The sequence below is a fragment of the Myxocyprinus asiaticus genome, chromosome 25, assembly GCF_019703515.2.
Source record: "Myxocyprinus asiaticus isolate MX2 ecotype Aquarium Trade chromosome 25, UBuf_Myxa_2, whole genome shotgun sequence".
NCBI lineage: Eukaryota > Metazoa > Chordata > Actinopteri > Cypriniformes > Catostomidae > Myxocyprinus > Myxocyprinus asiaticus.
In genome coordinates, this window is record NC_059368.1 from 35,182,709 (window position 1) to 35,206,054 (window position 23,346).

General features: G+C 38.0%; 1 protein-coding gene across 1 annotated transcript; it reads right to left on the bottom strand.

Annotated features, from left to right (window-relative positions):
* Positions 1 to 3,131: 3,131 nt before the first annotated feature.
* On the bottom strand, positions 3,132 to 20,901 carry stxbp6l (syntaxin binding protein 6 (amisyn), like). Its single transcript, XM_051655506.1, has 7 exons — positions 20,681 to 20,901; positions 14,367 to 14,534; positions 14,114 to 14,244; positions 13,782 to 14,031; positions 12,736 to 12,834; positions 5,829 to 6,007; positions 3,132 to 4,839 (listed from the first exon to the last, which is right to left on the bottom strand). The coding sequence occupies exons 2-7, from the start codon at positions 14,521 to 14,523 to the stop codon at positions 4,819 to 4,821; spliced, it is 837 nt and encodes a 278-aa protein (XP_051511466.1). The 5' UTR covers positions 14,524 to 14,534; positions 20,681 to 20,901; the 3' UTR covers positions 3,132 to 4,818.
* Between the last annotated feature and the right edge of the window lie 2,445 nt (positions 20,902 to 23,346).

The following is a 23,346-nucleotide window of genomic DNA, read 5'->3' on the forward strand; positions in this document are numbered from 1 at the left end:
CCATTACATGATATATAGTTCTTTATTACAAGACAAATTAGTACTTAAATCATACAAATGACTTCTATATGACGTTGATTTTCTGTGTGACAATGGCGAATTTGCAGCATTCCACATGCGTGTACACATACATATTATACATGCTATTTCTTACTCAAGGTGGCGCTGTTGTTTCAGTGATTGGCTTGTTTACATTTGACATTGCTATTTGATGAAGCAGCAGCATGGAACTTAACTATAGCAAGTGTAACACATTAACAGTAGGATATGTCTATTGTCATTTGTGTGTACTACTGAAATTATTCAAGTTGTGCATTTAGACTCAAAAAGTGCCTGCGAAAATACATATGTTTAGCTTATGTGTTATGTGTAACTCTGTACGTTTGTTTAGTGAAATTTCAGTGTGGCAATAATGAGTCCTGTTCTATATTTGTGGCATCATCACCTCTTTGATATATGAAAAATAAAACATCAAATGTATCAGAATAACTTCTATTATTTTCTAATTATCTTTTTGAAAAACGACTATCTGGGAATTCTGTCGATCCATTTGTGATAGATATACTGTATGTGCTGGGTCGCTAAAGACCCAAAGTATGAAATAATGTTTGGCGAAACACCCATGCATTTAAAGGTTAAGGAATCAGAATTGTTAAGAGGAATAGGAATCTGAACCAGAATCTTTAAATTTCTTAAGCACAGCTAATGTCTCCATTAGGCCTGCTCTCTTGAAAATAAGTCAAATTAAATCCCTGTTCATCCTTTCACCATTTTAGTGTAATTCCTGTTACTCAAATTTCTGTCCTGAATTTGCAGTGAAATACCTAGTTCTTCGTCAGACCTTTTCAGATTATAATGAAGGAAAATGAGAGAACATTCATTTAAGACGTTATACACCTTTCCAAGGATTCTCTAATGTCAATGACCATTCAAATCCTTTAAAGGTCATTCAGTGTTCATGTGAAGCTCCCGAGCAACATTAAAACTCAAGGGGGAAGATCCTGGGTGAGTCAATATACAATTGATGTTTACTAATTGCTGTCTCATCGTCAGAAAGTCACGGCCAGCACCTCTGCGCTCTTCATGCTTCTGGAAATATATCTTCCAGGTCAATATCACACTCGCATGGCACCTCGAGATTGCTAAATCATATGGGCCATAATGCTTTTCTGAGGGCCAGATTATGATATAATCTATAGCACATCAGATTATGAAATCATGCATTATCGAATTAATCCATGCAGTGTCATGCACAGCTCTTACAAGTCATCAATCCTGGAGTAGGATAATGAGTCTTGACCTTTGTTTGGTCACAGTACAGGCACATAATCCTGCAGGATGCTGCATACAGGAGATGCTGACCCAGCAGTGCAGTGCATCAACTCTGCAGGTCACTGGCTGAATCCTGTCTCAGCCCACTCATCATGTTCTGTGCGACACAACACTTGGCAAAATGTAAAAATACTCAAAAGTATAAAGCGGCTCCAAAAAGTATTTGAACACACTTATGTATGAATGGCATTTCATTAGACAACTAAATATCAAATTGACTTTTCTGAGCCATTTTGTAATGACTTTTAACCAAATGGTCTCAAGGTGATTTTACTGCATGTATGAAATCTGTTATTCTCAAGGCATTCTAGCAGAGTAACCACAGGTGCAGTTTGTCACATTAAAGATGCACTCAATGCTTTTTTTTTTTTTTTTTTTTGCTAATTTCTAAAGTTATAAACAGATAGAAATAGTAGAAAAGTATTTTTGAAAAATATACTTAAAATGATGTACAGCACACACATGAAATTACTATTCGATTACACATGATGCTGGGTGGGCATCATTTATGAGAATGAAAATAGCACATTTCTACAATGACATATGTAACTGAGAACTTCTATTTTTGCATGATGCTGCATCATAAACACAAATGTTACTGAATGCACCTTTAAAGGAATATTCTGTGTTCAAAACGAGTTACGTTCAATGGACAGTATTTTTGACAATGTTGTTCACCACAAAAAATCATTTACGCTCATTCATCCTTTTCTTTTAAAAAAGCAAAATTCAAGGTTCCAGTGAGGCACTTACAGTGGAAGTGAATGGGGCCATGTTTTGGAGGGTTTAAAAGCAAAAATGCAAAAGGTTGTAATTTTATAAAAGCACTTACATTAATTCTGTGGGTTGGCGGGTGTCCTCCTTGGTCTTTCGCCATCCGACTGAGGAGCACAAGTAAAATCTAAGGGGGCAATGCACACCCCCAGGCCCCGACCATGGTTTACAGTGTCGCAATGATTGTCGTTTGACAGTACCACACCTGTCAAAGTTTAAGAAGTGGGTAGATTACATGAAGTGATGGCCCAAGGTTAATTACATTGATTTCACTGAATTGTAATGACAGCCAAAAGCTGCACGTTTAGCCTGAACTAACTTTTTACTTCAACTGACACTTAAAATGGTTGTTCAACGTCTGGATCGCTCGTGTCGCTAGCTTTTAAATTGCGTCTCATGGAGACTGACAACAGATCAGTCCAGTGGCAATCAGAATCATCATGGCGCACAGTGGTTGGTCAGGAAAACTGTGGATCTACTGTATACAGTAATGCAAAGACATTCATTTTTAAGTGTGCCTTAAGTGTCCAAATACTTTCGTGGCCACTGTATTTAAATCTCACAAAACTGTTAACATGGGCATGTATGCTGACATTTGATTAGTGACCTAAAAATAATGCAGAATCTTAAATATGTTATTTATTTTACATCATACATTTTCTGGCATTCAAATTCCTAAAAAGTATAAATAAATAAAACAAACACCCAGATTTTCAATGTGGTCTCTGACTTTAGGCCCCCACTGTATGTGTACAGTATACAGCTGGACTTCACATTGGAATATAATACGAAGAGAAACAGTATATATACTGAAAGTGCTCTGGGTAAAAATTAAATTCACATGTATTAAATGTAATATGTATTGACTAAATGAATGCAAATTACAATTGTAATAGTTTTCAGTTGTTTAAATCAAGATGCCTTACTGCAGCATGTTGAAATGGTTGTATGTGAGCGCCTTCTGGTGGAGAGAGAATGCATGCACAACCACCACACATGTCAGGCCAAACACAACAATTTGGGTCCCATTTCATTTATTGATTAAATGAGAGGCATTTATGTATTTAACATGGTTTTCTAAGGGTATCACAAGACAAGAGCACATGTATGAACAAGGACAGGTAGAATTCACAGTGAGATACACATACACAGAATTACGGAATAGGCTATAAATTAAAGCAACAGAACTCATGAGAACATCAAAAGGCAGGTTGAATTAAACATGCCAAACACTAATCAAGGTATTCGAATCAATGTGGAAATACACCCCCTGGCCTTTTTAAATGACATGTTCATACTATTACACAGGACATTCACAAACACTATCCAATATTGACTTACAAATTTGAGACAATGGACATCAAATAGGCAGACAGAACAGAAATGTTATTCACATATGTATCATATCTAAAGAGATCACATATAATATGCATAAACACTTCACAATGAGCCTTCAGCATTCATCAGCATCTCTAACGAATGTAATAACTGAGATAATTCTAAAAAGCACACGCAGCCTCCTTGTGTGAACAAACAGCCACTAATGAGTACACTCGTGTGTGTGTGTTATTTGTAACTATGTTCATACATCAAATTTCTTAAGTGACATATTTGTGTTAAATTTGCTGCTGATACAATACCATTCTGATATGATCCCTGAATGCTGATCTCATCAACACAATAAATGTCATGGACAATTATAACAGCAATCACTGCAAAAATTTAGCCTATCCTTTGCCACCTCACAAACTGACCCCAAGGAGGGACCAAGTTAAAGTTAATACAAAAAATAAAAACAAACAAAAAAAGCCTCGGAACCCCTGTTGAACCCCTGTTGTATGAAATAATGATAATATACTTTAGTACTGAAAGAGATTTAAATCCAAAGTTGTTAATGGTTCAGCGCTATCCTGGCTAAAGTGCAAAACCTTTTGTTATAGTGTTGTGGAATTTGTGAGATTAGTGCATATTACACAAAAGTGATCTACTTGTTAAATTCCTCACCCTCATAAAATGTGTTTAAAAAACAATTTACACTGTGCAGATACAAAAAGGTAGAGGAATAAAAAATAAATAAAAAAACATAGAAATTAGTTAATCACTTTAGTAGTTAATGTACAGCACACAATCTAAGACAATAATATTATGGCATACAGTGCACAATTTCACCTTGAATGCAGCCTAAATAACAAAAGGGATTTTAAAACATAATTAGTTCACAGTGCAACACTCATTTTCAATTCAGTGCTGTGCACTCATTTAAAAAGGAGGCAATTTGCTTCAATTTGTTGCTTAGTGAAGCAAGCAAAAGGAAAGGAGGGATTAAGGCTTTTTTCTACTCCAAAACTAACTTCATTTCAAATCACAGCATCATGTATCTTAACAGGGGAGGATCAGCCACCTGCTGCATAACATATTAAATGCAAAAACCAATCAGGTTTATATCATGATCTTATTCAAAAGACAGACAGACCACCATGCCACCTCTCTAAAATGGTTTGATTTGACCATCCAGTGGTTTGCAAAAATAAGGAAATCCTTAAGCTACCTCATGAACTTGTAACCTTCAACAAAAACTAAAGATGCATGCTAACAGTTCACTATGGAAAATTGGACAATTAAAAAGGTATATTTAAATACAACAAGATAATTAAAAGCCACAAAAAAAAAAAAAAAAAAAAAATGGTTATTGGCAGGCCATCCAGAGCACCTTTAAATCTGCTTCAGAGCCAGCTGGAAGAATAAAGGAATATGAGAGAAGTCACAAATCACACTTTTTAATATTAAAATCATTTAAATGGATACAAGAGTTACAACATTCGGTTTCTCACTATAAATCATTATGAGGCCACTAGAGCGCAACAATGCCTGCCCACTTTGGTATTCACCTTGGTTCCGGAAGTATTTTTCCCATTCCATTTTTCCATAGGGATTTAAAAAAAAAAAAAAGAAGTTCCAAGCCATGAACCAATCCAACCAGCTCCAAGGTTAGTCACAACATATTAATTATTAAAAAAAAAAAAAAATTAATGATCTGAAGCAATCAAGTATTTGAAAATCAGACAAAATGACAGTACAAGACTGTGTCCTTAACGTCTTTTATGAGGGAAAGAACTACAATCCCATGAAGCATTGCAAATGAAGTAATAGCATTAAAATCAATAGAAAAATATAAAACTATTGATTTAAAGTTGATTGTAAGTATAGAAAGCATAGCCCTGTGCTTAGCGCTAGCGATCATAAATATATTTTACATTTATTGTAAAATATTCAGATATACACAAATATATAAGTAGAGATTGTAGGAAGACAGACTCGTTTGCATCATTCACAATGTGTTATTGAAGTGGGTGGTCGCTGCAGAGGTCATTTGGTGTGGTTTGCTTGCTGCAGTTCTCTGATTGGTGGATCTCTCTTCAGGATTATGGAAAGTTGAAATAACGCAGACTGATGGCTTCAACAGAAGCATATACCATCGATTAACAACCTTGGAGCTCACGGTAGATTTGTCTTTAAAGGTTTAGAAGTTATTGTTAATTATCAGTTCGTCTATGGAAAAAATGAATGTGATTTACTTCCGGAACCAGACTGTTGCACTCTATAAATATGTTATTGGTAATAACTTTGAGATGAGTAATTATTTAAAGTCTTACGGGAGAAAAAAACGAATTTCGAAAAGATGAAACACAAAGTTGTGTGTGTAGGTCATTTGATTAACACACCTTCTGAGCGGCTTCTGCAAACTGCTTGGCCCCATGCAAAAAGTGGTTGGTCTTTTCATCAGCCCTCATTAGACGCTCCCCACGCTCACTCAGAACCTGACTGGGCCTCCTCACTGTATTACCCATCTTCCTCACCACCGGAGGGGAGGGGCTGCCCTTAGATGGTTTAACAACTGGTGCTGTAGGGGGGAAAAAAAATAAATCCTTAAAAGGATAAGGACAATAAGTCCCTTACCAGACATATATCCTGGAATTTGGTGTCCTGATCACAACTGACTTTGTAACTGCCCTAGACTTGTGAGCAGATTCTTTGTTTAGTCAATCAGATCATTTTGAGGTGCTTTCTGCCTGTCAATCATTTTGTGTTCACAGGGCTGATCATATATGGGAAGCAGAAATGTGAGAGAGAGTTACCATAGTTGACGCAGATCATTCAAGTTTAAAGGTGCACCCAGTATGTTTTTTGTTTAGGTTTTGTTTGGTTGATATGGTAGTATTCTTGGACTTATACTGACACCTAGCGGCGTGGATGCAGCATCATGCAAAAGCAATGCCCAGCACCATGTACAAATTTAAAAAATAAAAATAAATAAATAAAATAAATACTAATTTACTGAAATGACTGAAGTCTTAGTCTCATGTGAGTTTGTATGATTTTAAGCACATTTTAAAAACAGGGCTGTCAATAAATTAATCAAATGAATTACTTTATGCCAATTAATCAAATTAATCACAATTAATTGCATATAACAAATATTGGTTGAAAGAGGCCCTCAAATAAAATTAATTCAATATATAACTATTAAATAATTATAAATAGTTATGTTGTTTAAATAATTATAAATATCTATTATACATATAATTCAGATAACTAAAATGCATTACATTATTGTGGTAGAGGAGTAAATCATTGATAACACGATACAAAAAGTGGCTTAGAAAGCAATATATTGTTTATTTCCATATTATTGAACATAAGCCTATCGTTGGCCTACAGCAATCCATTCTGCAATTGAATGTGTCAATCTGTCCGAGATTTTCTAAGGACGCATTTGAACAAAGGAACACGATCATCTTGTGCTGTCGCTAGCGTCAAGCAAGCCTGACTGTGGTTTGTTGTCTGTCCAGCTGTGCGTTGCTCAAGCAGCTGGAGTTTCGCTTACTGCCCCCTGATGAAAACAGGTGGTACTTTAAGCTTGAACAGGTAAGAAGATTCTTAAGGGTGCACTTTAGGTGAAGGTTTTAGTGGGCTCTTACTCGTTCCATCGGTCTCAGTAGTACAAGTGTTTTTGTAATCAATACTGACACACATCATCCTGATACTGTAAGTTTGTTTACCAAGTGCTGCCGCATTACACCAAATATGTTTGTCTATCTTCTGTTTTGTTACTTTTAGTCTGTTTTTCTCCATCTCATACTGCACACATCCCTATTATGGACATTCTTGGGTTTAATCCAAATGAATTTTCAGGTGTTTTTGCGAGCTGGGGCCCGTTCTTCGTATGTTGATTAGGGAGTTGTCTGGATTTCACTGTTGACGATTTGATCCGATCCTGGATTGTTACGTTCTTCAAAGAACATCTCGAGGTTGCTATCATGGTAACAGGTCTATAAGCTCAAACGTGCTTGGAAGCAGGCTTATTTAACATAAACAGGATTTGATCGCACTTTTTAAACAGATGCGATACTGGAAGTCTGTCACAGCCTCTGCATTATTCTTACGAGTGCACCCTGTTGAAGCAGAGGCAATAATAAATTTAGTATAAATTTTTGTAATTTCAAATTTTATAAAATAATATTGTAGATAATAATAGGTACAGACCATTTTGCTCATTTCGAGGTATTTTTGTTTTCCATAAAGTCTTTCACAATTTTTCTAAATGTATTTTGTGCATAAACTTTAGGTTTTTCTGTCTGCATTGACCTTGGTTCTTAGTGCTCCATTCAGCTCAACAGATGAAAAGAACTTAATGAAAAAGTGATGTCTGCATTTGTGCTATTAGAAGTGTACATGATAGCTATCTTTCATAATTTTCGTTGTTTTCCGGCCATGTAAGAACTCGGGATTTTAAAGAGAGCTTTTATGCACTCGTGAATTTAAAAATTAATGTAGGTAAGTACACTGAAGTAATAATAAAAATAAAAATAAAAAAGTTGCAAATCAAAAATCAGTGCAACTGAAATTATCTATTAGAATACCGCAATTATCTCAGACAATCTAGATATACTATCAAATCCGCTCATGTGTTTGAAGAACAGAATTAGCTAGAGAGGAATTATCACAAATAGAATATCTGGAATACAATATATCATCCCCTGGACGTGACCGGGCAGCCACGACTCGTGAGCTCTCTGCCGGCTGAACACCGCCTTGTGCTGAAAATCGATACAAATCAGGCATCAAATTTTAGCTAGCCTCCTATCCAACACTTCATTTTAAGAAAGGAAGTGTCTGTGAACAAAGCTGGTTACTCATTCCATAATTATTTATGTACCATGACTGATGTCATGTGGTACACTGATATCCAGGGTGCCGTATCATGGCTGACCCTGCACTCTGACCCCAGCTTAGCTGGGATATGTGAAAAAAAGAATTTCACTGTATATGTGCAAATGTATAATGCGTGATAAACAAATAAAATTATAAAAAGGAGGAGTGGTGGTGGCGTAGTGGGCTAAAGCACATAAGAAGGTTGCTGGTTCGATCCCCACAGCCACCACCATTGTGTCCTTGAGCAAGGCACTTAACTCTAGGTTGCTCTGGGGGTATTGTCCCTGTAATAAGTACACAGTAAGTCGCTTTGGATAAAAGCGTCTGTCAAATGCATAAATGTAAAAAAAAATATTATAAATGATGTATTTCAATAGCCTATAATACACTAACCTAGTCTTGTTCTAAACCCTGATGTTTTCTTTTTTCTGTGGTACATAAAACATTTTCCTATTAAAATTATGTTTACGTTTAGGGTTTGGGTAAAGGGTTAGTCTTTATCATTAGGTTTAGGTTACAGGTTAAACTCAAAAAAAAAAAAATCTCTTAATATCATCGTTTCACAATTTTTTTCTTTATGGAAGTAAAAGTTGTACGTTGTTGTACAAACCAGCTCGTATGATTTCTTACAACTTCATCATTGCACAATTATTACGACATCACATGAGACCTGATGCTCCTGCTCTATCTCTGATTACAACAGTCTTAACAATATCTGTGTAGGGCCGGGTTTTGGAAAGAGGAGGCGTGTCTAAACCTAGCGGAAGTTCCAAAACAGCTAACATTGCTTACTGTACCTTTAAATGACTTACTGTACTGTACCTCCTTAAAATATTCAGAAACACATGTGAGAATTACATCAAAATAAAAATAAAAATTCCTGTACTCTAGATAGACTTAGACGTGAGTTGAAGCTGTATTTTTCTGTTATGTTAAAATTATCTTCGGATCCCAGCAGATTAAGTTGCAGATTCAACTACATGCAAGCCATCTGTAGGTTGATTTCACATTAAAAAAAAAAAAAAAAAGTGTACATTTGTTGCACTAATCAAAACATTCCTCTGTTTGAGCCGCCAGTCCAGTTCGACACAGCAACATTAGTTTGGGGCGGGACTATCTGTTTTTACAACCAATGGTAGATAGAGGAGTTTTCTGAAATCTGTTTGAAAACAGTAATTATTCTTGCAATTCCATTTGGTGAGACTAGTGGCACAGAAATTACACACTTCAGCTTTAAGAATCATATACACTTGAAAATGCTAATGGAATTCAAACACACTGCCACAAGCTAATCTAATTATTTAAAAAAAAAAAAATAGACATAGTATATTTAGAACAGAAGGGCTCTGCACTGCATTTTCTCCTCCTAGGGCTGCTTGGCACCTCTCCCATTCATTACATCCCAATGATCCGTGATCCACTGTGAAGCCTGGTGCCACTTCACTCATCTCTGCTCCTCTCCCCCTCCTCCTCAACGCCTGTCTTTGTGTCCCCGCGCATGCCTTAATCAGAACAATGTGGCCTCTGAACTAATCGGCCCTCTTTGCAATGGAACCATTCTCCACCATTGCAAAGAGTTCAATCAGAACACTACAAACAACTGCCCGAAAACAGAGCCAACAAAGCAACCTCTCTTCCAGCCTTCACCCTGACTAATGTGATCCACACAACTAGACATACAGGACAGGATGGAAATAAACAGAATTGCCTCAAAGCAGTATCAGACATTACATTTTACACATAGGGGCAAGATTTGCCCCTGGATTCGATTTAACAGGGGCCTTTTTTTTTTTTTTTTTAGGAGGGCTTATTTTTTCCCCAACCGTTTAAAACAAACTGTGTGTCATTTGTTTATGCCAAAAACAACAATTCATTAACACAAATTCTCCAGCTTGAGAATGTATTACCTCGTACCCCAAGAATTAAATCAACATAAACTAACATTTTATGCCATGATATGTACATCTAGGACAATAAGAGAATGTTAAGAACTATAGCAGATGTTACAAATAAAAAGCAGATGAATTCATAACGAGTTTCTTTCTGGGGTCATTTTAGCCCCGTGCCCCCCATAATTTCTGATCCTGCCTCAAAGTTAAATATATCTATAATACATAAGCTTTATTTACACCAGCACAAAAATGTATTTAGACAATTAAGCCACACAAATTTTAAAACGTCACTGCATTATATTAAAGCAATATCACACAAGCAAGAGTGCTGTATGGCCTCACATCAGCACGGCTGTGATTCGGCCGCAAAAACGAGGCTGCAGGCCGAGCTGATTTAGGGCCATCCAGCATGAATGACAGTTCAACGAGCAAGTAAATAAAATAAAATCAGAAAAACTAATGACAGTCTCAAGAAAAAAAAAAAAAAAAAAAAAAAAAACTTTCTCACAAGCCACAAATCAGGGGCCGGATTCACAAAACATTCTTTAGAAGAAAATTCTTCTTAACTTTCATTTTCTTCTAAATTTCTAAACTTAAAAAATTTAAGAATTCAAATTTCTAAAATAAATCTTAGAAATAGTCAAAAGTTAGGATAGCCTCACAGTCTTAAATCCCTAAAGGTAAGATGTAAAATGAATTTACTGGGTTGTTACAAATGTGATGCGTTCTATCATGTTGAGTTGGAAGTCGCATTGGCCGGTTAATGTAGAAATGTGATTTAAGACCACAACACGTATTTGATTGGTTTGAGTTTTATGTTATTATTATTTTTTATTTTTTTTTCAGACAGCGACAGAGGATAAAGTTTCAAAGGGAGACAGCGTGTCTCAAGCCTCCCTTATTGCAACTGCAATATCATTGAGCTGAGATGAAGTACTGAAGAACACAAAAGAACAATACAAACAGTAAAGCCTCCGAGTGCTGCTGTTCTGAGACATCAGCACTCTTGTAATGTCTCTCGTCCAATCAGATTCGAGGAACAGAACAAACCGTTGTATAAAACAAAATATCAAACGAAATGGCATTTATAAGTAATTGGCACAAACACACTTTTCAAACAAAACTTCACACACACAAAGTTTCATTTCAAATGATAAAACGATAAATACATAAATATAAATCAAGTCAAAAAGTATTTTGATACTTTTTGGCGGTAAAATGTTAATTGTTTCGGTAACACTTTACAATAAAGTTCCATTTGTTAACATTAGTTAACAACTTTAGTTAAACCAAAAATGAACAATACTTTTACAGCATTTATTAATCTTAGTTAATTTCAACATATACCGATACATTTTTAAAATCAAAAGCTGTATTTGTTAACATTAAAGGGATAGTTCACCCAAATATATAAATTCTCTCATGATTTACTCACCCTCCTGGCATCCCAGATGAGTATGACGTTCTTATACTGAACACAATTGAAGATTTTTAGAAGAATATCTCAGCTCTGTAGTTCCATTCAATGCAAGTGAACGGGTGCCAAAATTTGGAAGCTCCAAAACCAACATAAAGGGATTATGAAAGTAATCCACAAAACTCAGTGGTTAAATCCATGTGTACAGACACGATACGTGTGGATGAGAAACATATTTTAAGTTAAAATAATTAAATTCTCCTCCCTGCCCAGTGAGGCGATATGCATGTAGAATTTGAATCACCAAAAACAGGAGAAAGTGAAAGTGAAGGAAAATGGACTGAAATATTGATCTGTTTCTCACCCACACCTATCATATCCTTTCAGAAGATATGGATTTAACCACCAGAGTCATCTGGAATACTTTTATGTTGCACTTATGTGGATTTTGGAGCTTCAAAATTTTGGCACCCATTCACTTGCATTGAATGGACCTACAGACCTGAAATATTCTTATAAAAATTTTCATTTGTGTTCAGAAGAAAGTCATACACATCTGGGATGGCATCAGGGTGAGTAAATGATGAGAATTTTCATTTTTGGGTGAACAAACCTTTTAATGCACTATGAACTAACATGAGCTAACAATGCACAATTGTATTTTAATTTATTAAAATTAACAAAGATTAATAAATGCTGTAAAAAATATACTGTTCATTGTTTGTTCGTGATGCCTAATGCATTAACTAATGTTAACGAATGGAATCTTATTGTAAAATGTTACCAGGGTTTCTCTGCTATGACATGGTATGCAAACTTGAGGGGAACTGACTTCACACATCCAATAACATTTACCTTGATATCAGTTGTTAAAAAAGAAAAAGGCAAAGACAAGTTAAGTTAATTTTTATAAAAGCTACTGCATAATTTCTTTTCAGATGCCACTTGGTTTGAGATATTGTATCTAATGCAATGACATTCAGACATAAAGCGTGACTTATGTGCCCCAATACTTTTGGGGCTACTGTGTGCCTCAGTCACATTTAATGGGTGTAATATTTTTTGGGAAAGCAAAATACAATGAATTCAGCACAAAAAACTGCTTACCTTTACCCTGAAACTCGCCTTGGTTTGAAATCATACTGTTCTTCATTCTGTTCAAAAATATCTTGCAGCGGTAGATGACCATATTAACAGAACAAGCATCTAAAATAAAGAAAACACAACACAGGGCAATGGTTTTGCTTCAAGGAATATTCCAGGTTCAGAACAAGTGACGCTCAATGAACAGCATTTGTGGCATAATGTTGATAACCACAAAAAAATATTTTGACTCATCCCTTGTTTATTAAATAAGCAGTATCAGTGAGGCACTTACAATGAAAGTGAATGGGGCCAATCCTTAAATGCTAAAATAAACAGTTTCAAGTATCTGTGTACAGTTACATCCAAACCAGGATTACATGGTTTCACTGTCATGAAAACAAAGTTAATAAATTGGCTATAACTTCACACAGACACGGTTAGCAAGTGATTTGACCACGCTAAAATCACAGTAACACGTATATTGTTTAAATATTGTGGCTATACTTTTGAAACAGTGTATATTTAAATGTTTGTGGACTGGCCCAATTCACTTTCTTTTGTAAATGCCCTACTGTAACCGCAATATTTGCTTTTTTTAAACACATGAGGGATGACACTTATTTTTTTGTGGTTATTTACATTATTCCACAAATACTGTTAATTAAGCTTAACTTAAACTGATCTCAGCTACTCCATACATATAAATTCTGACGTGAAGCCAATTGACCTTATTCACGGTAGCGCCATCTTTGATTTTTAATGGGAATGAAAACATGGCTGTGAGGGATAGACTTACCATCTCTTCAATGGCACGCACTGTATAAAGTTGTAAAAAGCTCCTTGATCACAACTGATTTTCCACAACTCATGTTGTCAGGAGGTTTTTGATAAACTGAATGTTCTTAGTTTTGTCTGTGATCCAGAAACACTTTAAACTGCAGTACAGTCCATTGAAGAGACTATATGTCTATCCCTCACAGCCTCGATGTCATTCCTATGAAAAATCAAAGATGGTGCTTCTGTGAATAAGGTCTATATTGCGATCTTACTTCCTGAACCCATCTCACCTCCCATAAGCTTTGGCTGACAGTTGACAAAGTAAGTTTGGCATGGAGCACCATGGCTCTTCTTGATCTCTGTAGCTCCAGGTATCTTCGGGTCTCCAGGGGACACAGGGTTTTCTTGGCCGAGCTTTGCCTCCCAGTAGTTCTGACAAGCATGGTACAGAACTTGCACAAACATGCACTTCTCTGCTGCTGAGCTAGCCACCCACTGATCAGAGACACGATCAAATACTAGATCAAACTCAGGAGAGTCCTAAAAAAAATATTTAGAGCAGTCAATAAAGAAATACAGGAAAATATAAACAGTATTTAGAAGAAAAATGAAAGGTAGTCACCTTATTTGGGTAGATGCCATTGACTTGACGAAGGTGCTCAATAGACCACCGAGATCTTTTAGAGAACTGTCGCGAGCCTGGATACTTTTTAACTTTAGTGATGAAGATTTGAGCTGGTCTTGTGTTAGTGACTAAATGGAGAGGAAACTCGAGTCAGCGATGCAAGTCCATCTAACATCAAACTTCTCAAGAACATCTTATACCTCAAACTAATACACATTGTTTTTTTCTAACTGATAATATGGAGACATACCTGACAAGCAGAGGAAAGTTAAGTAGTCCCTCTTGTGGCCTGCACTGAGGAAGGAAAGACTCTTCCTCTTCAACCTTCTCCTCACTTCTATGGCTACCAGTAACTTTTCATCTCTCGGGACAAAGATCTCACACCTGATGGCTGACTGAATGTTCATCTTTAAAGTGCCTTGAAAAAATGTTTCAAGTATTGACAATAAATCACTTTGAAAATGAGTGAATGTGACACTTTCACAAAAAAGTGTGAACATTTGTAATGTTAGCCAATTAAACAAGCATATTACTCATCAAAATTTTAAACACTTTAATAATCAATATTTTATCCAAAGCGACTTACAAATGAGGACCATGACAAGCAATTAATAAAAACATTATAATAATAATAATAATATAAAAAAAAAAGAAGGAAAAAAGTAGCTGGAGTACTATAGAAGCTAGCACAGAAGGAGACATGCAAAGAAAGTTTTATTATTATTTTTATTAATCCGTGAAAAATAAATAAACAGTATATACTGTGTATATATACACTGGCAGACAAATTTTGGAATAATGTAGAGATTTTGCTCTTATGGAAAGAAATTGGTACTTTTACTCACCAAAGTTGCATTCAACTGATGGCAATGTATAGTCAGGACATTAATAACATGAAAAATTACTATTACAATTTGAAAAAAATGTTCAGAACTTCTTAAACTACTTCAAAGAGATCTCATCAAAAAAATCCTCCACGTACAGCAATGACAGCTTTGCAAATCCTTGGCATTCTAGCTGTCAGTTTGTCCAGATACTCAGGTGACATTTCACCCCACACTTCCTGTAGCACTTGCCATAGATGTGGCAGTCTTGACGGGCACTTCTCACGCACCTTACAGTCTAGCTGATCCCACAAAAACTCAATGGGGTTAAGATCCATAACACTATTCAAATTATCTGTTGTCCAATGTCTGTGTTTCTTTGCCCACTCTAACATTTTCTTTTTGTTTTTCTGTTTCAAAAGTGGCTTTTTCTTTGCAATTCTTCCCATAAGGTCTGCACCCCTGAGTCTTCTCTTTACTGTTGTACATGAAACTGATGTTTAGCAGGTAGAATTCAATGAAGCTGTCAGCTGAGGACACGTGAGGCATCTACACTATATTGCCAAAAGTATTAGCTCATCTGCCTTTAGACGCATATGAACTTAAGTGACATCCCATTCTTAATCCATAGGGTTTAATATGACGTCGGCCCACCCTTTGCTGCTATAACAGCTTCAACTCTTCTGGGAAGGCTTTCCACAAGGTTTAGGAGTGTGTTTATGGGAATTTTTGACCATTCTTCCAGAAGCGCATTTGCGAGGTCAGACACTGATGTTGGACGAGAAGGCTTGGCTCGCAGTCTTCGCTCCAATTCATCCCAAAGGTGCTCTATCGGGTTGAGGTCAGGACTCTGTGCAGGCCAGTCAAGTTCTTCCACACCAAACTCGCTCATCCATGTCTTTATGGACCTTGCTTTGTGTACTGGTGCGCAGTCATGTTGGAACAGGAAGAGGCCATCCCCAAACTGTTCCCACAAAGTTGGGAGCATGGAATTGTCCAAAATCTCTTGGTATGCTGAAGCATTCAGAGTTCCTTTCACTGGAACTAAGGGGCCAAGCCCAGCTCCTGAAACAACCCCACACCATAATCCCCCCTCCACCAAACTTCACAGTTGGCACAATGCAGTCAGACAAGTACCGTTCTCCTGGCAACCGCCAAACCCAGACTCGTCCACCAGATTGCCAGATGGAGAAGAGTGACTCGTCACTCCAGAGAACGCGTCTCCACTGCTCTAGAGTCCAGTGGCGGCGTGCTTTACACCACTGCATCCGACGCTTTGCATTGCACTTGGTGATGTATGGCTTGGATGCAGCTGCTCGGCCATGGAAACCCATTCCATGAAGCTCTCTACGCACTGTTCTTGAGCTAATCTGAAGGCCACATGAACTTTGGAGGTCTGTAGCGATTGACTCTGCAGAAAGTTGGCGACCTCTGCCCACTATGCGCCTCAGCATCCGCTGACCCCGCTCTGTCATTTTACGTGGCCTACCACTTCGTGGCTGAGTTACTGTCATTCCCAATCGCTTCCACTTTGTTATAATACCACTGACAGTTGACTGGAATATTTAGTAGTGAGGAAATTTCACAACTGGACTTGTTGCACAGGTGGCATCCTATCACAGTACCACGCTGGAATTCACTGAGCTCCTGAGAGCGGCCCATTCTTTCACAAATGTTTGTAGAAGCAGTCTGCATGCCTAGGTGCTTCATTTTATACACCTGTGGCCATGGAAGTGATTGGAACACCTGAATTCAATTATTTGGATGGGTGAGCGAATACTTTTGGCAATATAGTGTATTTCTCAAACTAGAGACTCTGATGTACTTACCCTCTTGTTTAGTTGTACATCTGGTCTTCCACATCTCTTTCTGTCCTTGTTAGAGCCAGTTGTCTTTTGTCTTTGAAGACTGTAGTGTACACCTTTGTATGAAATCTTCAGTTTTTTGGCAATTTCAAGCATTGTATAGCCTTCATACCTCAAAACAATGATTGACTGACGAGTTTCTAGAGAAAGCCATTTCTTTTTTGCCATTTTTGAGCTAATATTGACCTTAAGACATGCCCGTCTATTGCAAAAACAAGCACAAAGACAATGTTAAGCTTCATTTAACGAACCAAATAGCTTTCAACTGTGTTTGATATAATGGCAAGTGATTTTCTAGTACCAAATTAGCAATTTAGCATGATTAATCAAAGTTGGATTGATGGCTGCTGGAAATTGGGCCTGTCTAGATTTCATCAAAAATGACTTTTTTTTCTAAATAATCATGGTGCTGTTTTTTACATTGTCCTGACTATACTTTGTGATCAGTTGACAGAGCTGAGTGAGTGTGCTGACTCGGGAATGCCTTTGCCAAAAAGTAGGCAGCTCACTGGATTTAAACACACACACACACACTGCATTCATAAAGTATTCAGACCCCTTCATTTGTTTTGTTGCAACCTTATGCTAAAATGCTTAAAATAAATCCACAATATACACTCCATACCCCATAATGACAAAGCAAAAAACAGATTTTTGATAACTTTGCAAATTTATTAAAATATCACAAAAAAACTAAAATATCACATTGACATAAGTATTCAGACCCTTTGCTATGACACTTGAAATTTAGCTCAGGTGCATCACATTTCTCTGGATCATCTTTGAGATGTTTCTACACTTTGATTGGTGTCCACCTGTGGCAAATTCCATTGATTGGACACACCTGTCTATATAAGGTCTCACAGCTGAAAATGCATATCAGAGCAAAAATCAAGCCATGAGTTCAAAAGAACTGCCTGCAGAGCTCAGAGACAGTATTGTGTGGGGAAGGCTACACATTTTTTAGCTGCATTGAAGGTTCTCAAGACCACAGTGGCCTCCATAACTCTTAAATAGAAGTTTGGAACAACCAGGACTCTGGCCGAGCTGGCCACCCGGCCAAACTGAGCAATCGGGGGAAAAGGGCCTTGGTAAGAGAGGTGACCAAGAGACTGATGGTCACTGGTTGATCTACAGAGATCATATGTGGAGATGGGAGAAACTTGCAGAAGGACAACCATCACAGCAACACTCCACCGATCTGGGCTTTATGGCAGAGTGGCCAGACGGAAGCCTCTCCTCAGTGCAAGACACATAAAAAAGCATCTAAAAGACTCTCAGACTGTGAGAAACAAGATTCTCTGGTCTGATGAAACAAAGATTGAACTGTTTGGCCTCAATTCAAATGTCATGTCTGGGGGAAACCAGGCACCACTCATCACCTGCGCAATACCATCCCAACGGTGAAGCATGGTGGTGGTAGCATCATGCTGTGGGGGTGTTTTTCAGCGGCAGGGACTGGGGGACTGGTCAGGGTTGAAGGAAAGCTGGATGCAGCAAAATACAGAGATATCATTAATGAAAACCTGGTCCAGAGAGCTCAGTTCACCTTCCACAGGACAATGAACCTAAACACACAGCCAAGACAATGCAAGTGGCTTAGGGACAACTCTGTGACTGTCCTTGAGTGGCCCAGCCAGAGCCTGGACTTTAACTCAATCGAACAGCTCTGGAGAGACCTGAAAATGGTTGTCCACAGACGGGCCCCATCCAACCTGACAAAACTTGAGAGGATCTGCAGAGAACAATGGCAGAAAATCCTCATATCCAGGTGTGCAAAGCTTGTCGCATCATACCCAAAAAGACTTGAGGCTGTAATCGCTGCCAAAGGTGCTTCAACTAAGTACTGATTTAAGGGTCTGAATACTTATGTCAATGTGATATTTCGATTTTTTCTTTTTAATAAATTTGCAAAGTTATCAAACATCTGGTTTTTGCTTTGTCATTATGGGGTATGGAGTGTAGACTGATGTTGGTGGTGGTGGTGGGGGGGGGGTGGTGTAGTATTTTAGCATAAGGCTGCAACATCACAAAATGTGGAAAAAAAAAAAGATGGGGTCTGAATACTTTCTGAATGCAATGCGTGTGTTTCATTTAAATTTGAGATCTAAGTCTTTTTTTTCAGGGGCTTAAAAGTAAAAAGTGGTGTAAATGTCTGAGATGGTAAAATAATAGAAGTCTATTTAAAAGGTGAAATTCTTGACAAAAGAAATGCTGTGAATCTATTTTGTTTAAAAATATTAAAATTATTTTGTCTTCCAAATTGAAGTCAGAAGATGTAACCAACATACAGTTAGCCATTCTGTTATCATGTAAAACAAATTACTAAAATATGTTTTTATGTATATAATTTTTATGAAAAGGCACTTTTTTTTTTTTCATATCAAAGCAACCCTATAAAACTTCTTGGCATTATCAAAAGCTTGTGATATCACTGTGTAACTTTATTTATTTTATTTTTTTTTCATGGGTACCAAGTGTTATTTCCTAATTGCTTATGCCTCAAAAGTATAGAAAATGGCTATTATTCCCCACAAACTTTGCTTTTGTGACCAGGACAGTGATATTTTGAAATTTTCCTATTTCCAATGAGAAAACGGGCGAATGTGTCTTTTCGTTTGCATAAAGTCAGGAAAAAAACAACATATGAATCCAAATTACCATGTGTATATATACTAAAGTAATATTCAAAGTCGTGCTGGTCCATAATGGTAACAAGTACCTGTCTCTTCCCCTGGCTCACTCGGTGCACCTCAAAGAGGATTACAACAGCATCAAGACCTTGCTGGACGCCTTGAAGTATGATGAGTATGGCTGGGAGGTCATAGGAGACTTCAAAATGGTGGCATTCCTGATGGGTCTCCAAGGTGGTTTTACCATGTTTCCCTGCTATCTTTGCCTTTAGGACAGCAGGGACACTAAGGCACACTACCACAGGTGAGACTGGCCACAGCGGACCGAGTCCTCTGTGGGGAGGAACAACGTCAAGTGGGAGCCACTGGTGGACCCCCGGAAGGTGCTGATGCCACCACTGCACATCACATTGGGCCTTATGAAACAATATGTCAGAGCCCTAGATAAGCAGTCGGTAGCCTTCAAGTACCTTCAAGACTTCTTCCCTAAGCTGACTGAGGCAAAGGTCAAAGCCGGTGTCTTCGTCGGACCGCAGATAAAGAAGGATTTTGGATATGTTTTTTTTTTTTAAAGACACAAATACACCCATTTTCTCATTGGAAATAGGTACATTTCAAAATATCACTGTCCTGGTCACAAAAGCAAAGTTTGTGGGGAATAATAGCCATTTTCTATACTTTTGAGGCATCAGCAATTAGGAAATAACACTTACTACCCATGAACAAAACTTGTGTTACATAGTGTATTTGTTTGAAAACTCTTAAATGTATGATATTGTGCACTCAAGGTTCAAGGAAAGTATTTTAATACCGTTTACTCGATGGTTACGTCCCTTGACATTTTTAAAGTGAATCATTTTTATTTATTTTTTATTTTTGTAGAAAATGCTAGATAAACTTGATGCATGTTTGTTTTAAACAAGATTTTGAAAATACTTTTTCCTTTATCATCTCGGACAACCATCTTTGTCAAAGACTCATAAACGACTAAAAGGGCTTACAGTTTAATCCAGCTATTGTTCATTTCGTTTATTTCATTAAGAGCGTCTGGAACGTTCAGCTCTCTGAATTGAATTAGGCCGAAGAAATTTTAGAGTTTAGGAGGACGAAATCTAAGATCGAAATAGTGTAAATTACCTGTTGCTAGTTCACCTGTTTCCTTAAGTCATGAAACACCAGAACAACTGAAACATTCACAAATCCACAGATTCACTTTATAAATGTACACATTCTCTGATTTACCTTTCTCTCTCACTCTTTCTTCAGCAAACCCTGAAAAACGGTCAAAAGTTTAGTAACCAGGTTTGCATCGGCGTCGTCAAGCCATCTTCATCCCGCGTGTAGTCTAATGGGAAACTGGAAAGTGAGGCGTGCGTGCGTGCGTGCGTGTGTGGTGCGTCCTGAAGAACATAAACAGACTGTGTTCCAAACCCTAGTGAGCTCACTGCCTAAATAGACAGCTGTTTGGGCATCAAAATCGCGTTTTGAGGAAGATGAATGAGTCAGAGCTGAGTGAGTGTGCTGAGCAGACTCGGGAACGTCTTTGCCAAAAAGTAGGCAGTTTACTGGATTTACACACACACACACACACACACACACACTCCTATTTGTTTTAGGGAAACCGATGACAGTGATCACGTGCAATCTCGCCCGTAAATGGAAATTAATCATCTATGAAAAATAAAATAAAGTTTTAAAGTTATTTTTATACACGACAGCAAAATAGTATTTAAATTGACGTGCATTCTTCAGATTAAACGACTTAAACCAAGCACATAATAAAAACTAAATTATATATTACAGTTCTTATAAATTTATAGTTTGATAATTGTATATTTTAATAATTTTTCATAATAATTAATCATATAATATTTTTTACAATGTATTACAGTTTATACAGATTACAGTTCTTATTAGTCTATAAAAGTAAAAAATAAATAAAAATAAGAACTGCAATTTGTATATATATATATATATATATATATATATATATATATATATATATATATATATATATATATATATAAACTCAGCAAAAAAAGAAATATCCTCTCACTTTCAACTGCTTTTATTTTCAGCAAACTTAACATGTGTAAATACATTATATTGCCAAAAGTATTCGCTCATCTGCCTTTAGACGCATATGAATTTAAGTGACATCCCATTCTTAATCCATAGGGTTTAATATGACGTCGGCCCACCCTTTGCAGCTATAACAGCTTCAGCTCTTCTGGGAAGGCTTTCCACAAGGTTTAGGAGTGTGTTTATGGGAATTTTTGACCATTCTTCCAGAAGTGCATTTGTGAGGTCAGACACTGATGTTGGACGAGAAGACCTGGCTCGCAGTCTTCGCTCTAATTCATCCCAAAGGTGCTCTATCGGGTTGAGGTCAGGACTCTGTGCAGGCCAGTCAATTTCTTCCACACCAAACTCGCTCATCCATGTCTTTATGGACCTTGCTTTGTGCACTGGTGCGCAGTCATGTTGGAACAGGAAGGGGCCATCACCAAACTGTTCCCACAAAGTTGGGAGCATGGAATTGTCCAAAATCTCTTGGTATGCTGAAGCATTCAGTGTTCCTTTCACTGGAACTAAGGGGCCAAGCCCAGCTCCTGAAAAACAACCCCACACCGTAATCCCCCCTCCACCAAACTTCACAGTTGGCACAATGCAGTCAGACAAGTACCGTTCTCCTGGCAACCGCCAAACCCAGACTCGTCCATCAGATTGCCAGATGGAGAAGCGTGATTCGTCACTCCAGAGAACGCGTCAAAGAATGCTTTACACCACTGCATCCAACGCTTTGCATTGCACTTGGTGATGTATGGCTTGGATGCAGCTGCTCGGCCATGGAAACCCATTCCATGAAGCTCTCTACACACTGTTCTTGAGCTAATCTGAAGGCCACATGAACTTTGGAGGTCTGTAGAGATTGACTCTGCAGAAAGTTGGCGACCTCTGCGCACTATGCGCCTCAGCATCCGCTGACCCCGCTCTGTCATTTTACGTGGCCTTGGAGTTGCTGTCATTCCCAATCGCTTCCACTTTGTTATAATACCACTGACAGTTGACTGTGGAATATTTAGTAGCGAGGAAATTTCACGACTGGACTTGTTGCACAGGTGGCATCCTATCACAGTACCATGCTAGAATTCACTGAGCTCCTGAGAGCGGCCCATTCTTTCACAAATGTTTGTAGAAGAAGTCTGCATGCCTAGGTGCTTCATTTTATACACCTGTGGCCATGGAAGTGATTGGAACACCTGAATTCAATTATTTGGATGGGTGAGCGAATACTTTTGGCAATATAGTGTATTTGTATGAACATAAAAAACTCCAAATCGATCCCGCTCCAGAGTACAGGCCTCGGTGTAACGCTCATTCCTTCCGACCATCACCCCTGGTGAGAAAAAACCACGACTCATCAGTGAAGAGCACTTTTTGCCAGTCCTGTCTGGTCCAGCAAAGGTGGGTTTGTGCCCTTACTCAACGTTGTTGCCGGTGATGTCTGGTAAGGACCTGCCTTACAACAGGCATACAAGCCCTCAGTCCAGCATCTCTCAGCCTATTGCGGACAGTCTGAGCACTGATGGAGGGATTGTGCGTTCCTGGTGTAACTCGGGCAGTTGTTGTTGCCATCCTGTACCTGTCCCGCAGGTGTGATATTCGGATGTACCGATCCTGTACAGGTGTTGTTACACGTGGTCTGCCACTGTGAGGACGATCAGCTGTCCTTCCTGTCTCCCTGTAGCGCTGTCTTAGGCGTCTCACAGTACAGACATTGCAATTTATTGCCCTGGCCACATCTCTCCATGCAGCATGCCTAAGGCACGTTCACGCAGATGAGCAGGGACCCGGAGGTCATGTGACGCCATGCGAGAAGCAGACGTGTGAGCGACGAGCTCTGC

Excerpts from the sequence above, each read along its gene's own strand:
- stxbp6l (XM_051655506.1), bottom strand. The coding sequence starts at position 14,523 with ATGAACATTCAGTCAGCCATCAGGTGTGAGATCTTTGTCCCGAGAGAT. Across the intron at positions 14,245-14,366 it reads AACTTTCCTCTGCTTGTCAG|TCACTAACACAAGACCAGCT; the intron begins GTATGTCTCCAT and ends CTCTCCATTTAG. Across the intron at positions 12,835-13,781 it reads TCAGCCAAAGCTTATGGGAG|ATGCTTGTTCTGTTAATATG; the intron begins GTGAGATGGGTT and ends TCTTTATTTTAG.